At 37.5% G+C, this 22,179-nt stretch overlaps 1 protein-coding gene across 2 annotated transcripts in view; it reads left to right on the top strand.

Moving 5' to 3' along the window:
• Positions 1–22,179, top strand: part of WAC (WW domain containing adaptor with coiled-coil) — a 62,365-nt gene that overhangs the window by 27,164 nt on the left and 13,022 nt on the right. For both annotated transcript variants that reach the window (XM_063324568.1, XM_063324569.1), the window contains 5 exons: positions 385–693; positions 11,353–11,598; positions 13,622–13,744; positions 14,678–14,826; positions 18,718–18,836. In XM_063324568.1, the coding sequence (XP_063180638.1) occupies positions 385–693; positions 11,353–11,598; positions 13,622–13,744; positions 14,678–14,826; positions 18,718–18,836 (946 nt within the window). The remainder of the gene's footprint in view (positions 1–384; positions 694–11,352; positions 11,599–13,621; positions 13,745–14,677; positions 14,827–18,717; positions 18,837–22,179) is intronic.

The following is a 22,179-nucleotide window of genomic DNA, read 5'->3' as shown; positions in this document are numbered from 1 at the left end:
ACAAAAGAAAAATGGCACGAATTATCTCTTCACACTGAATATAAGATAGAAATAATAGACTTTGATTTAGATTTTTTTAGGAGACTTCAAAAGCTAACTTGACTGTAACACTTGTTATAAAGCAGCCTTTCATCAAAACACAGTGCTTAACCGGAACTCTAAGTCAAGCAAAGGTCAGAGAAAATGCATTTTGCCAGTGAGTAAAATTGAATTTTGCCTTTTTTGATGCTGATCTACTGGAGGCTTTTTTTAATCATAAGAAGTTCAGTCAGCTCTAGTTGTTGATGTGCACCTGTATTAATCAAAATCATTGCAATCTTAGACAATTTTCTAATTTAATCTTTTTTTCTTATTGCAACGTTACTTGGGGAATCCTGAAAAAAGTGGAAGACAAGCATTCCAGTGACGCCAGTAGTATGCTCCCACAGAATATTTTATCTCAAACAAGCAGGCACAATGACAGAGACTACAGACTGCCAAGAGCAGAGACTCACAGTAGTTCTACTCCAGTACAGCATCCCATCAAACCAGTGGTTCATCCAACTGCTACCCCGAGCACTGTTCCTCCTAGTCCATTTTCTCTACAATCTGATCACCAGCCAAAGAAATCCTTTGATGCTAATGGAGCATCTACTTTATCAAAACTGCCTACATCCACATCTTCCATCCCTGCACAGAAAACAGAGAGAAAAGGTAAGTATAATGAAATTCCTTCTGGTGTTTAAGATGATGCGTTGCATTTATGTTGCTCGCTCAAAGTATGTTAGTTCTAGAATTTAAAGTCATTTTTCCTGTTGATTGAATGTGCTTAGAACCTGATTGCTGTTTTGGTCTGTTTATTTCCCCTTAAACAATGTTTGCTGTATCTTACACAACTTCAAATCGACACTGCAATATTTACTGTTTACTGGCTTATTCTGCAAATTATAATTTCAAATGATAATTTGAAAGATGTATTTTAGAAGAACATATTTCAGTTTTTGTCCTCCCTCCTGTTGTTTTGGATCTTTGCCATTATTTTAGTTCTTAACTTAGAGCTACACCATTTGAAACTCATTTTGGACCATTATATTTTATGAACTGCTGTTACTGTTTGGAATGCCAGTGTCAGACTTTTCAGTAAACACGAATGCAATTTGTTCAGAAAGCAAGACAAGTTTTCTACATGTCTGTAACAGCTACTCTTCTGTTTTGATCTGTGTCTTGTGATATACTGGATCTTCAGTTCTAAAGGTGCTGAAAGTTTGTATTTCTCTTAATACCAGAAACATATAGAGTCATTAAGTGAAGATCAGAACTTTACTGTGCATTGGTTGTGACCCTTCGAAAGTCTGTATTTTAATTGGATTTACTTCAATATTAGGGAAGAAGACCTCAATACGATTGTGAGAATCAAGATGTGTGTTATTAGTGGTAGTGTGATAACTTTGGTATAGTTGAGTTCTTAGAGAGTAACATTGTATAAGAAAATTCTATTTTGGGGACTTTGGGAGAGGAAAGAGTAATTTCTGATAAACATGTCTGGTTTTAATTTAAAATATTGCCTAATTAGTACGATACTAAATTCTTTTTTGAAAGATGGCTTTTTGCCCTGCTGATACTTGCAAGTCTGTCTAGTTACAGAAGAACACTGCAGTGCAGTGCTACCTAAAAAGAAGACCAAAAAGACTTAGCTCACACATTGCTTTTACAGTCTGCATTTGCTTTCTTGCCGCCAGTTTTATTTATTAAAGAATTCCACCTTTTACACAGAGATAAGTGCACTTGGCTGTCGAAATATCCAAACAATACCATACTCTTGCAAATACTGCAATGTAAGAAAATTGTGCATGTAAAGAAATTTTGTATGTTTCTCTTGAGACTGTGCAATTTTTACATCACCTGGTACATGAATGTTGACTACAAACTACAGAGGAACAGAAGATTTTCAGCAAGCCTTTTTCTATTCAACACAGTAAAGCAAGAAGAAAGGTCTTCTAGTTTGTGCATGGTTCCATGCATGAATACCATAGTCACCTGCTTCAGTTCAGCCTTTATGTTTTGACTGCAGTTTGATGCACGTTTAAACATGACGGTGCAAAACATCCCTGTCAAGTGTTCTCTCCTTTAGTGTATCCTTACTCTCTTTAAAATATACTTAAAGAAAATCCTTATTGTTACTCAGTTCAGGCATGTACTTGATTCTTGTTTGGTGTGTGATCAGACTTCAAACTGAATATATTCTTTCCCTGCTTTACTGCGTACCTTTATTAGTTGCTTCCACTTAAATTGAGCAACTGAATCTTACTGCAATTGGAGGAATTTCCCATTGTGACAACTGCTACAAATGTTGGCAGGGACTGCTAGTATTTCTTACATATGACATTCATTTGAGAACATACAATTGGGTATGAATAGTGAAAATGATCGCACAGGGTGGTCTTGACACTATAACTCTTACTTTCGAATCCATGTTACCATGGATGGTTCCATATTAAATAATCACTTAATTTCTGTATTCCTATGTTGGTTTTTTAAGTCTATATGGGTTAAATGGATAGATTCTCTGTAATCCTCTTGCCTCATTGGTGTGTTTCATGGCACTTCATTATGAGCAAATGTAATACCTGACCTTCAGACAGGGTGGATTCCAGAAAGTTAGTAAGTAATTGGAGAATTAGAATAGATGAATGTTAGGCTTGAAATACTTATTCCAGAAAATGTGAGTTTTCACGTGTTGCTTGAATACCTCTCTTCTTACAGAAACAGAAAAATTCAGTGCAGCTTATATTATAAGTGATCATTTAAAGAGAATATTCAGTAGTCTTGCCTTTTTCTTTTTTTGTGAATGTTGGATTTTTTTTTTTAATGTAAAAAATTTGACCAGTATAATTTCTGTAGCATTTTTCATATTTAAATTTAAAAGAAGGGAGGAAGCAGTGCTGTGTGTACATTGGGATGTTTTTGGGTAGTTTTTTTCTGTTACTCGTTTTCCCAGAGGTGACTGTGAACCTGCAGTACTATAGGTATGCAGTGTTTAAAAGTATTTGTAGCTGTTATACAAAATGAGGAAAAAAAAAAAATGGCCTGAGACGCTCAGTTCAAAAGTGTCTTTGTAAAATCGGAAAATAGTTTGAGGGGTTTATTTTTACACTAGTAAAGCAAACAGCCTTTGATTTTTTTTTTTTTATTTTTTTTTTTTCTGTTGGCTAGCTGTGCCATCCCTCTCTTCTTAGAAAAAGAGGTAAAGCTGTATTTTTTTGCTTATAAAAATAGCTTGGTCCAAATGAGTGGTGTGCACAGTAGTCCTTGCCTAAATGAGTTCTTGCTTCTTGTCAATGTGTTGCTGGCAGCCTTACGCCAGTGTATATGTACCACTGTTTTAATAGTTTTGTTCTGAGTGTGTATTTTTTTAATGCAGTAATAGTTGTGAAAAACAAAAGAACAAAAAACCACGGAAACCAACAACTACAGTTTTTTCAGCTCGATCTCTTTTGCTGCAGGGGTATGTTGTAGTCCCACAAGGAGATTGAATAAAATCCCTGGCTGAACTCTAGCTCAGCTGTTAGCAGTAGTCCTCTGCCCTCAATGGCTGGCAGTAGTGGAGAGTTCCTGGGGAACTATTTGACCTCTACCCTTTGGTTTGAATGTTCCAGTCAGAATCTGCTGCTTCTGTTTGTGCTCACTGTGAGTGCTTTATGCAGGTAACGTGTGGGGTTGCTTTTCCTACTTTTTGGCTGCTTTATCTGTAGGGCACATCACATTTTCCTATTTCTGATTCAGTTACTGAATGAAATGTTGTATTGTCCGTAACTTACCAGTGTGTCTGTCTGTAGGATACTACTTCTCACACCTTTCCTCCAGGTCCCATCAGGCAGCACTTCTGTTTCTAGTGCAGCAATACTCCCAATTTTTTCTGACAAACTTGGCAAGCTGGCCAGTGCGGTGCTGCCTGGCTTGTGACCCTGAGGCTGACGGACTGAAGTGGTTGGTCAGTGGCAGATGAGCTTCTTCCTCATCCTTTTCTCACCCCTGTGGTTTTCTTACTTGTAACACTTGCTAGTCTTTAGCAGTCAGTTATTAACATTGCTCCTGGTATCATTGCATCTTTGGCTGAGTTTTGCAGTTTTAAGTATATTACTCAATTCATACAGTGGTTAGAAAAAATTATGCTAGTGAGACTGTTAGAGGTGTTTCTTCCAGTACTTTCTACTTTCTACTTGTTCGCTGAGCATTGCTGTTACATTTATTTTGGCAGCAGAGATAAAATATGAAAATTCAGTTTTAAGCCTGGAGTGATCCAAATGAGAAAAATGCTGAATTTCTTACATTTTGGTTAATTTGAGTGTATTTGAGAACCCAGTTACTGTTGTTGCCATAGTTTCTTTTAGCCAAATGTGTTTACAAAATGCATGGCTTATAAATATTTATATATTTTGGTGTGGCTTAATGTCCTCAGTAGATCAGAAATGGACTATGCAGAAAAGGTAAATGTGACTGTCACTGCTCAGAGAACTTAGTTGGTGGACTATGTCCTGGTTTGAGGTAAAACAGAACCAACTTTCTGTTCAGTAATTTTATTTCTTAGCTAGGCCTCTTGTAACTCTCTGAAATTAACAGCATGTTGTGTCTAAAACGGTTTGTTCAGAGTGATAAGACAGTTTGTGCCAAGGAATGGTATGCAGAAAGGCGCTTGCTTATACTTATTGCTATGACAACCAAGGTCAGCTAATTTTGTTATTTGCCCTGTTGGAGGGTCAGAAGCGGAAAAGCGTAGAGGGGTCCCACCTGCGGGGAGGAGCAGACAGGACAGGTGACCCAAAACTGACCAACAGGGTATTCCATCCCATCTGCCCCATGCTCAGTATAAAAGCTGAGGGATCAAAGGGGCAACTCTTTTCCTTCAATGGCGGAAGTCTGAGGAGGACCCTGTCTGTTCATCTGCCTTTGATCCCCATCGGTGTGTGCCTGATTACATCTGTGGAATACAGTTCGCAGCCATCGCTGAGTCCGGTCTGGGACTTCCCCAGTGCCTGCTGGTGACATCATCCTGCCATCTTAGTACGGTTTTGTATATGCTGTGTCTATTTCATTATTTTCCTTTTTATCTTATTGTTAATATTTCATTAATGTAGTTTAGTTTCTTCTAAACTCGTAAATCTCTTTATCTCTCGTCCTCCCCTCCGTGTTTGAGAGGTTGGGGGGGGGTGGTGCGCAGGGGAGCATCTGTTGAGGGCCATTGGCCAATTTGGCCAAAACCACAACAACTGTATACCTAAAGTACTTCAGCACAGATGAATGTGTTATGACTCTTAATCATCAATAGTAAATCAAGCAGTTTAGTTAGCTCTTCTAGGTGGTAGTTGTTTTATTAGTATAGCAGAGGTGAGGTTTATGAGGCAATAAGGCATTGAACTTCTGAACATTTTGTAATGCAATTTTCCTCCTACAGAGAGCATGCACACTGTGAGAGCACACGTGCATGACTGTTGCTAGCAGAGCAAGGATACAGCTCCAGCTCACAGTAGAGTGATTGGGTACTATTGTAGTGTTGAATCTAAGGGACTTTGAATGCATTGTGGGTTTTTTTAAATGGCATAAAAAATTACATCAGTGGTAAAAGCTATTGGAACACTCAAAGGATCATGTTGATTTGGGAATTATCCAGTCAATTACCCAGTAGTGGGTAATTCCCATGTCACTTAAAAAAAAAATCTTTGTTGAAATAAATCAGTGGTCCATATATGTGGCAAGCTATATCTAGTAGTATTCTAAAGCTACTCTTTGTGTAGGGAGTACTGATATATTGTGAGAAGGAGGACTGAAGGAAGTTACTGCACGAAAAATGCATTTCCTCCTCTTGTTTCTTTTTTCCCCACTCACTTCTCTGTCACAGCAGTATGCCCGGATAACTCGGCATACCGTGGGTGAGAAGGGAGCAAGCAAGTACTAGGAACAGGTACTTAAAGGACTCCAGCAGGTAGAACAGGGTGGCTGAGACACAACAGAGGTGTGGGAGTGCTCGTGCCAAAAGCTCTTCATTGAAACAGAGTAGCTGAACAGTCAAAAGACTTAGTTTTTCACCTCCCTGGATTAGCCTAGTGTGAATAACTTCAACTATAATTTATTAGGCTGAGAATTGCCTTTCAGAATGAGATTCACTAGTGGATCAGCTATTTGCTTAGTAGCAAAGGTTCTTGTGAGGGGCAGAGATTGGTAATGGCAAGATTCAGCAGCATTTGAATATACTGCCTCAAACTCGGAGAAGCAAAGCGTTTGCCTTCTTGTATCTAGGTGGTAATTGAAGAACATTGCAGCACAACTGCTGAAAATGATCTATGGTGTTTTTTCTGAAAGGATTTCTTGTCCTTGTTATTAAAAAATCCACGCTGCTTGGAAATGTGCAGTGTAATGTTTCCATTTTGACTTGACATGATGGTTTTTTCTGGGGCAAACAATAGCCTCCAGCTTACCTCAGTTGAGATACCTCCCTGTGAAACCTGCAGCATAAATGCACTTCTGTCGTACAGGCTCTTGTCATAGAGAACACTGCCTGATAACTTCTCTCCTTTTTGTCCAAAAGATGTGATTGCACGTCAGCTCCACCAGAGTAGGTTGTGAATGGAAAGCTGTTTCCTAATCATCGTGATATTCCAAAATTATTTTCATTATAAAAAGCTTTTTTCTACTCATTGTAATGTAAAACTAATTAATAGTTCTTCACATTAAGTTAATCTCCGCATCTAGTTGCTTTTGTTTGCCATCTGATTACTTTGTTTTCCTCTTTTGTTTGGGTTTTTTGTTTCGATGGCTTTGTTTTCTGGTCATTTTCTTTCCATATGATGGTCCAGAAACTTGTTTAGTTCTATGTTGTAGTTCTATATGTGGGGTGTGTCTAATTAGCTTATTAGCTTGATTACATGATTTTTACAAAATCATAGAATGGTTTAGGTTGAAAGAGCCCTTAAAGATCATCTAGTTCCAACCCCCCTGCCATGGGCAGGGGCGCCTGTGACTAGACGAGGTTGCTCACAGCCCAGTCCAAACTTTTCACGTTGTTACAACAAAGTGAATGGATTTTTTTTTTTTTAGAAGTTTTCTTGAAAGCTCCAAAAGTTGAAATTTTAATGTGCTTAGCTTACCATGGAAAAATTAGTACACAGTCATATTTTGCAGTCTTGCAGCATAGTTCATCTTTTTTTTAAGAATATTTTTTGTATAAGAGACAGACCAAATTTGCTTTTTCTGTTTGTAAATTTCAGTTGTAGGTTCAAAGTTGGTGTGATTGATGTATTAATGGTTCCAATTAGGTTTATAAATGACTGCTGTGTAATCAAAAGCCGTACTTTGCAATAATACTGTAGTTAGGTTGTTAATGAACATGAACTTCTGTTGACACAGGTATAGAGACCAGTGTATCAGAGCAGTAAAATTAAAGGACTTAGATTTGTAAAGATACTTCACTTTTCTCAGTATGCTGTGTTCATTTTGACTGTGTTTCATGGTGATTGAGGCTTCAAATGCATTTAAGAATTACAGGGCTGTATAATTCTAAGCATTTTTTAAAAATCCTAGTAAATGTTTTAGAAACTAGGAAATAGTGTTTAAATGTTGAGAAGTAAATTTAACTGTGTGGCAAAACATACAATGACACAGTCTCTCAAAGCAGAACAGAAAAGGGGAATTAAGGAGGAAAAGAAGGGAGTGAGAACTTTCTGCTTCTATTTGTGGAAAAAGCAGGGGAAATGCACTCACCCCAGTAAGTGATATCTGAGGATTTTTGTGAAAGAAACATTTAATCTTGAGGAGTTTTGATGAGTTGTGTTAACTTCAAAGGCAAAACTTGCAAGTTCTGTATAGCATCATAAATTAAACCAGTTTTAAGCCTTTGTGATTCTATTATACAAAAATGGATACGTAAGTGTTTAGAGGCTTTGTTTTATCAGCAGTATTTCTTGGATTTATTTCTGTGAAATCAAGTGTCCAGTTTGGAAGACATGGAGTAAGATAGGTTGGTTTAAATTAAGGTAATAAAAGTTATGATTATACAGAACTAATCTGTGTTCTATATTGTTTAACATGTTTGTTTTCAACACAAAGGAGTTTCCCTTTGTAGAGAACAAAATAGCCATTCAGGCTCCTTAATACAAACAAGAAATACTTGTATTTCCACAAATGTTTTTTGCAACTCTTTTTTGGCAGAAATAGTTTTATACCCTTTATTTTACTATGAATAACTTAAATTATTTGATTTGTGAAGTGCTGTGGTGTTCTGAGCATTCATTGTATTCTGCATCCTCTATGATGTTCAGTAACACAAAGTTGTAATACAACGTACCTGTAAATAGGCATGATTATAGAGATGTATTCTTTCATAACATTGGAACTGTTGGCTTTGTAATGTTAACAATCTCAAAAGATCGGAATGTTAGCGTTAGACACCATCCTTTTTTCACATCGCTTTCTCTAGGTGTTTAATCTGGGTGATTGTACAAAAAATATCTTTCACAGGTATATTTTAACACATACTTAAAATGCCTGCAATAATGCAGCTACAGAATAGTGTCTCCATATTGTCTAAAAGAATTGACTGTGTTGTTGTGATGTAATTCAGTTTGCATTTTTATAGCAGAGAAGCTCACCCAAACTAAAGTACTTTTACAGACCTCTTGGAATTCAGTGGTTTTGTATGACCTATTTTGAGTCTTTTTATTCAAGAAATGAGTAAATACACAGAACTGGTCTTAAGGTTTGCCTTCACTGCATTGTTTGCTCAAGTTTGCCTTTGATTCAGTTCATTTTGTGTTCAGAACTGCAGCATGGGTGAAAAATACTTCCAGCCTTTTGGTATGGTGGTGTGGTTTGAAGTTAGGTATTGCTTAGGTGAATTAGTAATATAGTAGTGAGTTGCTTCTTTGCTTAAAATAATTCCCCTGTGAAGACAAGCCTAACTACATTAAATATGTTTTGAAATCAGTGCTGATAGTTGCTTAGTATTTTTCTCTGTTTTGTTTGGTTTTAAATTAGGGTGTTTTGTTGGGGCTTTGGGTGGTGGTTTGGTTTTGGGTTTTTTTGGTTGTTGTAAGGTTCTCAAAATTGTAGGGTAGGGGACTTGGAACATAAAGGTACTAATGTGCCCCATTGTGCTTAATTCCCTTGCTTTTGTCTGCCAGTGTATCTCATCCTTATGTGGACTATGACAAATCCAAGTTCAGTTAAACTTTACGTGTTTTTGTTTAGTATGGTAAGATTCTTGTTTGCTTGATGTGTCTTGACTTGCAGTTGTCTGAATAAGTTTACTTTGAACACCGTTAACGTAAGATTTTGTATGTATTATTTCTATAACAGAGACTTTTACTAATGACTTACTCTTTAAAGGGGGGGGTGGGGAGGGGTAATACCTAATCAACTGCCCTAGTCACATGTTACTGAAAACCATATAAAAATTTTGTAACTACTTTTTTTCCTCTTCAGTCTTTCTAACACCTCTTGTCCCTTTGTAAGTTCTTTTTGTGAAAGCTCCTGGCCGAATGGCCAGGTCCCTTTACAGATATATTGAAAGCTAAATCGTTGTCCTGAGGAGCTTGTAATTAGATAAGGCCGCCTCTTTTTTAGAAGTTTGCCTGAAACATCAAAATGCCTCTGTGTGCCTTGACTATTGCAGCTTTGCAAGCTGTCAAATTTGGATTCTCCAGCATAAAAATGGTTTAGATTCTGGTTTAGGTTTCTCGGCTACTTGGCTGAAAAAGGGGTTTTTGGAATATCTGTGACCTATTATGAACTATTTGTACTGTAACTGCAGTTGCAGCAGAAGTCCCCTTTCTTTTAATTGGGATTTCTAATCTCATTTAACTTTACATACTGATTCTCACTTCAGTGGTTTTTTTAGTGTTCCACAAATTAGTCTCAAAAGTTAGTGTCTCTAGTTAGTTAATCTCAAATTTAGTCACAGATTAGTCTCAAAAGTTGCAATTAAGGCTGTCAGAAAACAAAAGCTTTTAGAAATTCTGTAGCATGTCATTCTTGCGTAGTAACACAAAACAAGACCCTTTAGTTTTTCTTCTTTACTAAAAGTGAGCCTCTTCTTACCTTGACCATCTCTCCAAAGGAAAAAAAAAAAACAAACACACACACCTTTAGAGTAAAAGCGTTTCCCAGGCAGTTGTTATAGCTTTCATTTGGATTTTTGCCTGAAATGTGGAATATCCAGATAGACATTCTCTGCCTAGTTTGAGATGGGGTTGAAATCCAGGTCTTCAATATTATGGGCAAGCATTCTGGCTGAGATCTTGGATCCATATCCATCTTTCCACTCTTCATCCAACCTGTTTGGTGCTGTAGAAGCATTAGTCTTGGTTGAGTTTGGCAGCAGAGATCTATGATGTGTTTAATGTGGATGAGAGAAGCTAAAATTGAAATATAGTGGTCCAGGCTTCTTAAAGGAAGGATATATGATGTGACTCGTGATACATCTGTAGTAAGTGGAGATACTTACTCCTGAACTTTCAGTGCAAGAATTTCTCACAGTATTGGAAGGGAGAAGAAACTTTCATGTTAACTGGAAGTCAAATTTAAAATTAATTGAATAGCTCACATTAGTTAGAACAAAATGCCATATAGTATAATTGGATTTAAGTACTAAGCGTTTCCGTGGGTAATAAGTGTTGATATTTGCTAAAATGAGATGAATAAAATAAAGGATATAGGTCTTGATGCTTCAGGAGAAGCTGGCAAGTTTGAAACTAATTATGGGCAGATGCATTTCTAGATGCTTTTCCACTCTGCTGTGGGGATGTTAACAGCTCGTGTTGTATATTTCTAGTACAGCTCATTATCGTGTCTGTGAATCCTAAGCAATGTAGCTGGATTGTGAATGTTAGACTTGGTCTTCATTTTGTAACATCTTGTAGTCGGGTGTCTGAATAAATGAAGCCCGGCTTATACCTTCCCCTCAAATGTGACATATTAGCCTATCTGTAAAGCCCATGGTATATTTTTTCAAAGAAAGACTGGAAGCATGAGTAAGAAACATAGAATATGAGTACATGCACAGTAAAAGAAAAAAATCACTAAGGAACTTTTGTCCCACGTTTGTCCTAAACATTAGGAAAAAAATTCCCATTTGTAGTACTGGCAGCTTTCAGTCCAATATCTTGAAATTGAAAATTTTTTGTGTGTGTTCCTAATAAATACTAAGTTCAGTAGCATAAGTTACACTAGATATCAAATATCTTCAATTTTTGTTATGTTTTTTTTCCTCTTATAACAATAGTTAAGCATTTGATCTTATGAATTTAATATGAATATTATACTAGTGAAAAGTTGTCAGGTTATACTGGGGAAAATGAAAATTACTGTCTGTCTCCTGTTCAGAGTCTGCATCTGTGGACAAGTCTGTATCCCATTCTTGCACAACTCCTTCTACATCTTCTGCTTCTGGGCTGAACCCAACTTCTGCGCCTGCTTCATCTGCTCCTACAGTTCCTGTCTCACCTGTCCCACAATCGCCAATTCCTCCATTACTTCAGGACCCAAATCTCCTTCGACAGCTGCTGCCTGCTCTTCAAGCCACCTTGCAGCTTAATAATTCTAGCGTAGATATATCCAAAATCAATGAAGGTAAGGAATCTATGAAGGTGATGTAATCTCTTATTTACTCACATTAGTATATTATTGGATACTAAGCTTTAGTAAATGCAAACCTTACTTTAAAAGAAAAGTGAATAAATGAATCCCTAGGTAAAGTGGGGATTGGTTTTGTTTATTTGGGTGGGGTTTTTTCCTGTTAAACCTTTTTAAAACAGACAAGTAGTGTTTAAGGCTGTTAAATGCTGATGTATGTGAGCAGTCTAATTGAGACTGGTGACTTAATTGCTGAATCAGCATTCATCTTTTGCACAAAATTTAGTTAGAGCTTTTTGTTCTTTTGTTTCGTGCAGTGTTCTTTGTTTTCTGTAGTTTGTGCTGCTATTCTAATAACATGTTTGCAAATACTGAAACTTCTAGGGATTCTTAAATCTTGTTGCCTGTCAACTTTTTTTTTTCTTTAATAGAACATGTCAGCCTTTCTGAATAAAGAGAGCATATCAGTAATTTTGCTAGCAGGTTAAATTTTGTGCATGTCATCAGTGTATCCCTTAAATTTTTGTCACGTTGGCCTAGTTCACTAGAAGAAAGTTTAGAACTAGCTATAGTGCCTTTCACTGCAAGAACAAGTAGAGTTGATGCACTTTGAATGTGATTTTATCTGACACGGTGTCTCCATGTGATAGGTTACTGATGAAGAAAGCGGTGTGGGATTTTTTTGTTTGCGTCTTTGAACTTCTTGCACACTAATCAGCGATTTGGAAGCAAAACATTTACATATAATGCCCAGAGTTAATTATCCTTAGCTTTTTAAAAGTGCAAACCTTGGAAGTCAAAATAGTAAAATTTTACTTAAAATTTTACAACTTACGTATGTTAGGTTTATTTATAAGGAAAAGCTGTCAATTGACTTCCTTTTAATCAGCAAATATAATGGCTTCATTCAGTGCTGATATGCAAGTAGATTATTGTTTTTTCCTGTGCAGGGAGAAGCTTTTAAAACTCTAGAGCACTAGGTCGGACTAAAAAAGTAGGAGTATCGTTGTTAGTGCTAAAAAATGAAAGGTCCAATCAAGACTCTAATTGTATTTTATTAGAAAGCTGCCAGTTTAAGTTCCTAGTCATTTTTTCTTGCCACATCTGAGCAGCAGCTGTGTCTGTCTTGGAAACGAGAGTGTTCAATATTGTTCTGATGGCATGAGGGCCTGGCCAGCAGGTCCACGCGGGCAGAGTGACTTCAGCTTGCGCAGCAGGACTGCCCTTACTGTGCACATGATGCAGAGTTATTCTGCGTTTGTGCTGGTGAGTCAGTTTTTTCAGACTTGTGCACGGGTAGTGTACGTTCAGGAAGTATCCCGCAGAGCCTGTAGACCTTTCCGAAAAGATTAGTTCAGAGGCTAGGTCTCATTGGCTCATACTGTGAGATGCTCTTCCTGTATAGCACAGTTTTAAAACAGTTGGTTGAAAATGATTAATTTTTTTACTGGAGTGGGGGATGGGACAGCTAAACCCTGAACAAATGTTATATCTTTTAAAGAAGAAACACCCAAGTGTCTGGATTTTTAACTTGAAAGATCTTTTCTTTTTCCTTGAACAGGAAGTCTTCCCACCCTGCCCCATCTCTTTTAGTGAGTTGAAGTGATACTGCTGTTTTGCTTTTTTCTTTTTTTCTTAAATTATTGTAGTTTAAAAACAAACAAAAAACCCCAAACATATTCTGCTTACTACAATAACAAATTGAACAAACGTTCTCTTTATGTTTCCAAGAACTACTATTCATCCGTAAAATCAAGCTGAAGAATTAAAGTTAGTTTCTAAAATAATTGGTATTTTTGTATGTCTCGGAGAAAACTACCAAATAAAGGACTTTAATGAATGCTTGGCATGCCTAACAATTGAACTCAAGTCATTGAAAAATAGTTCAGGTGGCTCTTTGGCCTATTGTGGATATAGGATCAAAATCAGAAAGAAAATGCAGCTTAAATGTATTTAGCCAGTTTGAAGAGTTTAAAGTGATGTTGTAGAATTGCCAGTAAAACAGAATGTTTGTTTTTAGTTCTAACAGCAGCTGTGACACAAGCCTCTCTGCAGTCTATACTCCATAAAATTCTTACTGCTGGACCATCTGCTTTCAATATCACTTCCCTAATTTCTCAAGCTGCACAACTGTCTACACAAGGTATTCAGAGTCTTCTTTTCACTTATGTAAAATCGTTACGTTGCATTTTATAAAGGCTGATACAGCTGAAACTTGTAGAAGATGTCTCTTGTTGTATCTTTGGCCATTTGGTGTAGAGGATGTTGAATGACAGGCAACTAAGTAAATGTGTCTGTCTGTCTCGCCTTTTGGGATTTTCTTTGTATGTTAACTAACTCTATATGAGTAACGTGAAACATGTGCGAGACCCTCTCAATTTATTCTGAACCTTCATTAGACGTTATTTAATGTTCAATATAAAACACAACTGTTCCTTGTTTGAACACCCTTTTTGTAATGCAGTGCAACTGTGACTCTTGGGGGAGGCTTTAAATTCTTAAAAGAGAGTTTATTCTATCTGGTGGGTTTTTTTTGTAGCCTTCCAGGCAAGATATTCCTTCAGGTGTCTTCAATACATTGTGGTTTCTAACTTAACAAAGCTAGAAACTTAAACCAAAACAGTAAATGCAGTCATATTACTGAGTTGGTAAGCAGTATTATGCTATTGTTAATTTTTAACCAGTAATTAAAATGTGGGCAGGGGGCTGTTGGTAGATACCTGGAATGGGTGAATATGTTCATGCATTCTTTTGGTTAAATAGAATTCAACACTCTAAAATAGGAATCGTGAATGAAAATAATTTAGTCTCTCCATGTGTAAAAAGCAGTGCATAATAGCTTTTTTTCTCTTTCCCCTTTTCAAGTTTTAGAAGTGGAGAGTTTAGGGAAAATAAAATTCTTTAGTTAGGATTGTCATTGAATGTTTGATTGTTCCATTTGTTCACCTCCCCAACAGTCTTGAGTATGTTCATATATTATCTAATACTGCATACTGCAAAGTATCAAAAGAAAATTTAATTCACATTTAAGATAGGATATGATTTTATTTTAAAAAAAATATTTTTTTCTTTACAGCTCAGCCATCTAATCAGTCTCCAATGTCTTTAACATCTGATGCCTCATCGCCAAGATCATATGTATCTCCAAGAATAAGCACGCCTCAGACTAACACCGTTCCGCTTAAACCTTTGATGACTACACCACCGGTATCATCGCAGCAGAAGGTAAGGTCCTTTTGATTTATGCCATATTGTAGTAAAAAAACATTATAGGTAATATTAAGTATTGCTGCTATATGTCCATGTGCTAGCAGTTATATATAGCGTGATAAAATATTTATGTTATCTTTCCCAATAGAAACAAAAACACTGGAAGCAACTACTTGGCTGTATTTTTGCAGTACAACTCTAGCACAGAATTCTAGTACACTTTTCTGTTTTTAAAGAAAATCTTGTGCTTGCTTCAGATGCTATCTGGAGACATTACCAAGAGATCAGTATTTTAACATATTTAAATGGAAACAAAAACTTAGTCCAAAGGCAACAGCTGATATAGTTCTCTAGACTTCAGCCAATAAAAGATAGTTAGAATGGGAGAGAAATTCTTGGGGAACGTGGCTTCATGTAGTCTCAAATTTGGTTTAGAAATGTTTTAGGTATTTACAAGGTCAATAACATGATGTTCCTTTCCATCCCCCCCCCTTCACCCCCATTCATTCAAAATTCCTCAATTGTATCAGTGACTAGGAAATATTAATTGAAGCTAACAAATAAGGTCTCCTAAGGTTGTTCCTAAGGATGAAGTAGAAAACATAAAGTTGTCTTTTTTACCTTGTTTTGTTTGTATGATCCCTCTGTTGGGTCACTCTTCAGAGGGAGAAATGTCTTTTGCAGAATCTGAGCTCAGTATTCCATACCCTACAAGTGGCGATACTGAGGAATAAATACGGTCGAAACTGAGAATATTTATTTATTTATTTCTAGAATTTCTCTGGCCAGCAGGTCAGAGACTTTGTTGTGCGGTGTACAGGGAAGGGAAGTAGATGTAATTAGAGGCACTCGAGATGAACTTACCATTTTCTTAAGAGTTTTTCTTTTTCCTTGTTTAAAGACTTGTGATTCATCTTGTAGAGCAAGGGTGCGAAGAGATCCTGGGTTAAAGGAGCTATTATGAAGGAGGATTTCGTTACTAAAGGAGACTGAAGGCAGGGCTATTGATTTGCACCCTCTGGTGGAAAGTAACCTTTTACATTCAAGATAGTTTTGTAGTCACAGGTAGAGCTGCAGGGCATAACACTCTTGTGCCTTCTAGGCAAGTTTAAAACAAAAAATAATTAACAGTTTACAGTGTTGTTTTGACTATGAAAAATGGAAGTTCGCTGAGGGGTATTTGGACCTCTCCTAGAGGTGTGCTTATGTCACGCAATGGGAACTTATTCTGTCTCTTAATTTTACACATCTTTCTTTCAAGATTGAGACCCTCAGATTTCAACCCAGTCTTATCAGTATGTTGTTCAGTGTATGTAGTATCTTATCAGTGTAAGAAGCATGACTCTAGACTGTGGGGTGAGACCAGTCTTGTTCGATACCCCCTCCCCCCAGATCCCTGTTCCCTCCCTACCCTTAGCTTAGCTAAAACATCTTTCTTTCCGTTTTCTACTTGGAAGAGAACCTCTGATGTCTTGCAGGCCTTAAAGGAATACTTTTGTCTTGAGGAGGATGGATTGCATTCCTCATTCTAGTCTAAATGCCTCATTTTTTTACACTTGAATTTTTTCATGGATACAAAGAAAACCAAGTGATTCTCCCAGTTTGTTGTGATTGACAATGATACAATGAATTGTGGAAACCTCGTGTGTCTACTAATCCTGCTTGTCGTCTTTGTTTCTGCCCTTGGAGTGCATCCTGAATCTATGGTCACCTCCCGTAGCTAGGTGACAAGTAATGAAATTATCAACTAGCAGGCTTTTAAAACAAAGAAGGGAGATGTCTGGCACTTTCAAATCTTGGGATATGAAAAAGAATCTTTTTAAGTTGTTTACTGTCAGTAACTGGAAGTTGATCTGTTCTGGTCCCTACAACCCAGAGATCTGGATCTACTTTATGAATGAAGTTGTGATTATTGGGTAAATTATAAACATGGCAAAAGCTTTATCCTTTGGGATCATCTTTATCCACAGTGTTTTCTGAAAGAAAACTTAAAGGAAGGACATCTCAGCAGTGTATGGTTTGTTTTTTTTTTCCCCCCAATACATTTATCCTTGTTTTATAAACTTTACTTCTTTAGCAGTTATCATCCTGCCACAGATTCAGTTTCAGAGCACAAGCTCGTTGGCTTAGGGTGCCTCCGTGCAGCATGGACAAAGCTGAAGTGGCACCATGCAAGCAGAGCCCGGTGCCGGAGGCAGGTACTTGGGCTGGCTCTGGGAACAGCATAGTGCTATTTGCACAGTAGGGCCTTTTACTTAGGACTGCATGAACATACCTCTACTGCTTTTAAATTCAAGCTGGTTATGTCTGCCTGGAGGTGTGCTATATGCACATGGCAGCTCAGCCGTCACAGGATCCGGGATCCTGGGCATCACACTTTGCTATTTAGCTGTGCCTGTGTTGTATGGTTAGAAACTGTTCTGAATTTCTGCAAAATAACTGTGTAAAGCGTATGTTACACAGACCTGTTGAGCTCAGTGAGAATGTTGCTTACAGAATGACTATTTTTTAATTTATTTTTTTTTAGCCCTTATTATTTTTCTGTTCCTGGTACACTTACCATCTTTGAAACACTTGGAAAATAGGTAATAGTTAAGAGGTTTTGTGGCTCATTTGTCTCACAAATACCTGTTTTTCTTTACAATCCATTTTTGGTCTTATTTTTACCAGCCAAGGAGCTGGTTAGTTTTACAGTTTGGATCTGCAAGGTGATTGTATTATCTCTGATGGACTTTCCATTTGAAATTGTATCTTCTGTTGAACAGCCTTGATAGTTGCTCTGTCTGCTCACAGGGTGAGCAAAATTCAGGCATTGATAGCAAAGTTCTCACCCCCCTCAATTGTATAATTCTGTTGATTTAAACACACTGAGTGATCTTATTGTGATCTTGCTTTATCTTTCCAGAACCATGACCTTTTCATATGCTATTCAGACTTTTTTTTGGCCTTTGATGATAATTTTAAAAGGTGGCTTTCCCTCTCAGGCATATAAGTAGGTTTGAGATTACGTTAAGATTTCCGGTATATTTAAATAAATGAATTTATGTCTTGAGTTTACTTTCGCAGATACTGTCTAACTTGGCATCTGTGGTTTGTTTCGCAGGAGTCTGTTTCTGAAACTGAGGGAATTTCTGGAGGTTCAGATGACCACTAGTTAGTAATCTACACCAGCTTGATGTCAGCAAATGCCAGACAGGCTGCCTGATTTACGTTTTTTTGTCTTTATGGATACCTAGAACCCTTTTTTCTTCCCTCTTTCTTTCTTAAAATTCTTAGTTTGATTTTCCAGAGTGGGGGATAAATTTTGGAGCTGCTTCCTCTCTTGTACATACTTCAAAAGGGACAGGGGTATGCAGAGTATGGGGCAAAAAAAAGTATCTTGAACTCCATTTACTGTAACTTACATACTAGTGTATTCCCAGGCTTTTCATTTTCATCCTTTTGTAGTTCAGGAATTCACAGAAAAAAGACAGTGTATCTGGTGTCTTAATATCTTAAGTGTGAATGTGTACCACAGACGAAAAGCAAAAAGCTACTGGTGACTCTCATTTTGTTGGTATTACATTTTAGAACTGACGGTATAGTTAAAAAGGGGGAGTAGCAGATGATAAATATGCCTTAGATTTGTTTTTCCATTTCTCATAGAGGTGTTATGATACTGTTATGACCTAATTCTGCTCTTGGTATCTATCACAACTGTGGCACTGTAGATGATTTAAAAAAAACCAAAACAAACAAAAAAACCAAAAAAACCTGAACACCTTGTAAAGAATATAGAAATTCCGTCAACAAAAGACCTTGTATCAAAAAAAAACCCACTGGTCTTGTAATTTCCATATTTTCCTCTGGTTTTTACACTTGACGTTTAATGTGGAGGAATTCTAATTGAAGTTTTGAACTTTCCAGGTTGCTACTCCAGGTGTTAAACAAGGACCAGCTTCACAGGCAGCACCTCAGCAGCCGGTAATAGCTGACAAGCAGGCAGGTCATGAACCTGCCTCTCCACGAAGTCTTCAGCGCTCAAGGTATATTGAGATACTTCTCTGTGCTGTCGTCTGGTTTTGCTCTGGGTTGAATGTATGTTGTATGTGTTGCAATTTGTGGATTCTTCTTTGGCCTATTAAACATGATTTAACTCTGCTGCTACTGAAAGGATGCAGCTAAGTATCTTTATTATAGAGCTGATGTGGTAGATTCTCCATTTTAGGACCACCACCAGAGTTCCACTCGCAGAAGCAAAATAGAAGAAATATTTCTGCCCCGTCACTCTGGAGTGAATTTTACAAGTGATTCCTTATATTTTGAATTCTGAGTTTGGAGATTTTGTTTCTTTCTGTGCAGTTATGGGTTTAAATGCTTTAACTCTGTGGTTTGCTTAGTGTTAGATGTTTGCGGTGTCGTGCTGTAGTGTAATTTGACTTTTAAATTAGTAAGAAATTTTGTCTATCAGACAATTTTTCTGCTTTAATGAAAAAGATTAAATAATGAAGTAAGTTTCACAAATGCTTCTGGTTGGTCAGACTTCTTTGTCAGCATTGCAACCTCTTTAGCTGTTGCATGATAGGAGCATTTAGCCATGGATTTACAAGGTGGGTTTAGAATCTATATCTTGTCTGAAATTTTTCTTTTGAGAAGATGGGCTTTTCATTGCGTAGGATGCTCTGCACTTTATCATACTGGTTCCAGGGGCTGTAACCAAAGATTTGTCATAAGATCCTTCCTTCTGTGATGGAGTCATGGTCTGGAACTGTGGCAGGAGGAGATTGCAGGTTGACTTTTTAAAAAAGTGCATCATTGCAATGGATTCATGTAAATTGTGTTGCACTTCTTAAAAGTTGGATTTTTAAAGTGATTGAATGAGGTCTGTGCTATAATACGAACAAACAAACAAAAAACCCAACACTCTTTCCTTGTCAGCATACCCGAAACTACATGGTGGTGCTTTCCAGATTATAAAATAGTGAGGTTGTTTTATCTGCCCTTCTGAGACTAATACTAAAGGGGACCTTCGATTATGTGTTATCGACGCACTAACTTATTATTGGATTTCCAAATCTGTGTTGCTTTTTGTTGTTTTGGTGAGGAGGGGGAGGTTGCTTTGTGTTCAGGGTTTTTTGGGAGGGTGGGTTTTTTGTTTGTTTGCTTGGTGTGCTGTCCCGGTGACTGACTTTGCTGGAGACACTGTGATGTTGATCAGTTTGAGGGTACAAACAGAAGGAAGTCAGAAGTTTTTGAGTCTCTTAATGTTGGCGATCTTACAGACGCTTCATTCTAGTCTTTGGCAGATGTCTAACCTACAACTCATTTTCCTCTATGGGTAGAATAAAGACATAGTATACCAGCTCCACTGTCTAGTAATTACGGATGGTGCTGTTTAAATCTTTCTGAATTACAGTACCAAAAATAAAACTATACTTGGCAACCAGCTAAACCTTTTAAACGAGGGGACTAGAACGTTTTATAAGGAGTGGTGAGGTTTTGGGGAATAGCTCTCAGTCACAGACCTTTTTGTCCTTTGCTGATCACCCATTCCCCATAGGAAATCTTGCTAAGGAAGATAGTCTTATTCTTGGAAACATTCACCGTGGGCTGGAGTCTGTGTGAAGTGATAGTGGTGGGAATTTGGCCTGCTAATCCATAGACCGTACAGTGTGTCCCCCCTCCCTTTGGGTATAGGACTTCCTACTCTGGCGTAACCCTTACCCACATCGAGTTCGCTTTTGGGATCTACTGGCCCTCTGCAAACCATTGCTCCGCTTGGTATCAGCATTTTCCTGGAGAAGGGAAGCTGAGTTGGGCCGGGATATGTACCACTGAGCAGAGGGGTCATACAGGTGGCACTGTCCCTATTTGAGGAGGAGGCACGGGAAGCAGTGTACAAAAAGGAAAGTGTGCAGCCTAGTATCAAAGATATTGTGACAATATTACTGTTGTTTAGTATCCTGTATCTCTCAAATTGTTACACGCTTGTGGCAGTGGTATATTGTGCATCGTGAGTTCGTGGATTTCTGTTTCTTTTGGAAGTGTCTCACTTGCAAAAAAAAAAAGGGGGGGGGGGAATTAATGAGCAGGTGATTTGGAAAAAATTGTGCTACTGCTATTTTCTTCTGTTCGGTGCAGTGGAGCTGAATGAAGGATGGACCAGCTCAGATGTAGATGTACTCATCCACAAAAGAAGTTCTGTGTCTGGGCAGTATTTCTGAATGTATACAGAGTAGATTATTCCTTTGTAGGTGAAAGCAGTTAGGCGGATTGGGGGCTGCTCCTGGGGCTAGCTCCCTTTACATTTTTTTATGGGAATGAACAATAATTTAGCAACTTGAACTGTGGACCAGAGGCTCTATGAATTAAGGTTGCATTTTTCTACAGCTTAAATACAGATTCATTGTGCAGAAGTTAACCACAATTACGTTTCCTTTCTTTTACTATTACTAACGGTTTTAAGCAAATGGAGATAAAATTATTTTTTACTTTACTTGTTTGGGAGGAAGCACTGTCTAAAAAATACGTGAATAGCTATTGATAACTTTAAAGTTGTGAACATTTCAGCTGCCTAAGTTAGGAAATCAATGCAATGTAGGCATACAGCGAGTCGTCTTGTAAGACATGATTCCAAAGACACGCCATGAATTATGGCTGCTTTAAAAATGGAGCTAAATGAGTGCTTCAATAATGAATAGTTTAATCAGGTTGCCAGTTTCTCTTTATTTCCAGAAAGGATTGGGAATATTTTTCATTTCCCTTAGAAAATGCAGAACTACTGGAGGGGAAGGTGTTTCCTCGCATTTTTTGTAGATGTAAGATGTTGTAGTTTGTTGTAGTGTATTTCAGAGCCATCCTGGTTTTGTGCTCTTGTGCAGATGTTTTTGCCTCTCTGGAAGAATTGCGTTACCTGTGTATAGTCAGTCTTTTAACTCATCCAGCAGCTAAGGCAGGTATTTGGCTTTATTGAAGCATTTGAAAATAGAGCAGCAGTTTGGAACTATCTGTCATTGCTGCATTCGTAGCTCCCCCTGCTGCTAACATAGCAGTGCTAGGATATTGTGTGACGGTATCTTTTATTCATAATTAAGATACAACTTTTTTGAGAAGATTTTTTGAGAAACCCACAGATTTTTTTTTTTTTTAAATATTTCTGATGATTTTTACTGATGAAGTAGGAGTCAGAGAAGCCAGGTTGATAAATGGAGAGGAGGCAATTAATAACAGAACTTTGATTCTATTAGAACTAATAGATAAATAAGCATGGAAGGTGTTACCTCAATTCTACTTAGTTAAAAAACGTAGCCTTTCTCTGCACCGTCACTATGTTGATGCTGTATGAATACATACAAACATAGAATTTAGGTTGGAAGGGACTTCTAATTG

This window comes from Chroicocephalus ridibundus, chromosome 2, assembly GCF_963924245.1.
Source record: "Chroicocephalus ridibundus chromosome 2, bChrRid1.1, whole genome shotgun sequence".
NCBI lineage: Eukaryota > Metazoa > Chordata > Aves > Charadriiformes > Laridae > Chroicocephalus > Chroicocephalus ridibundus.
Note: the sequence above shows the minus strand (reverse complement) of the source record. Positions and strands in the feature narration are given on the sequence as shown.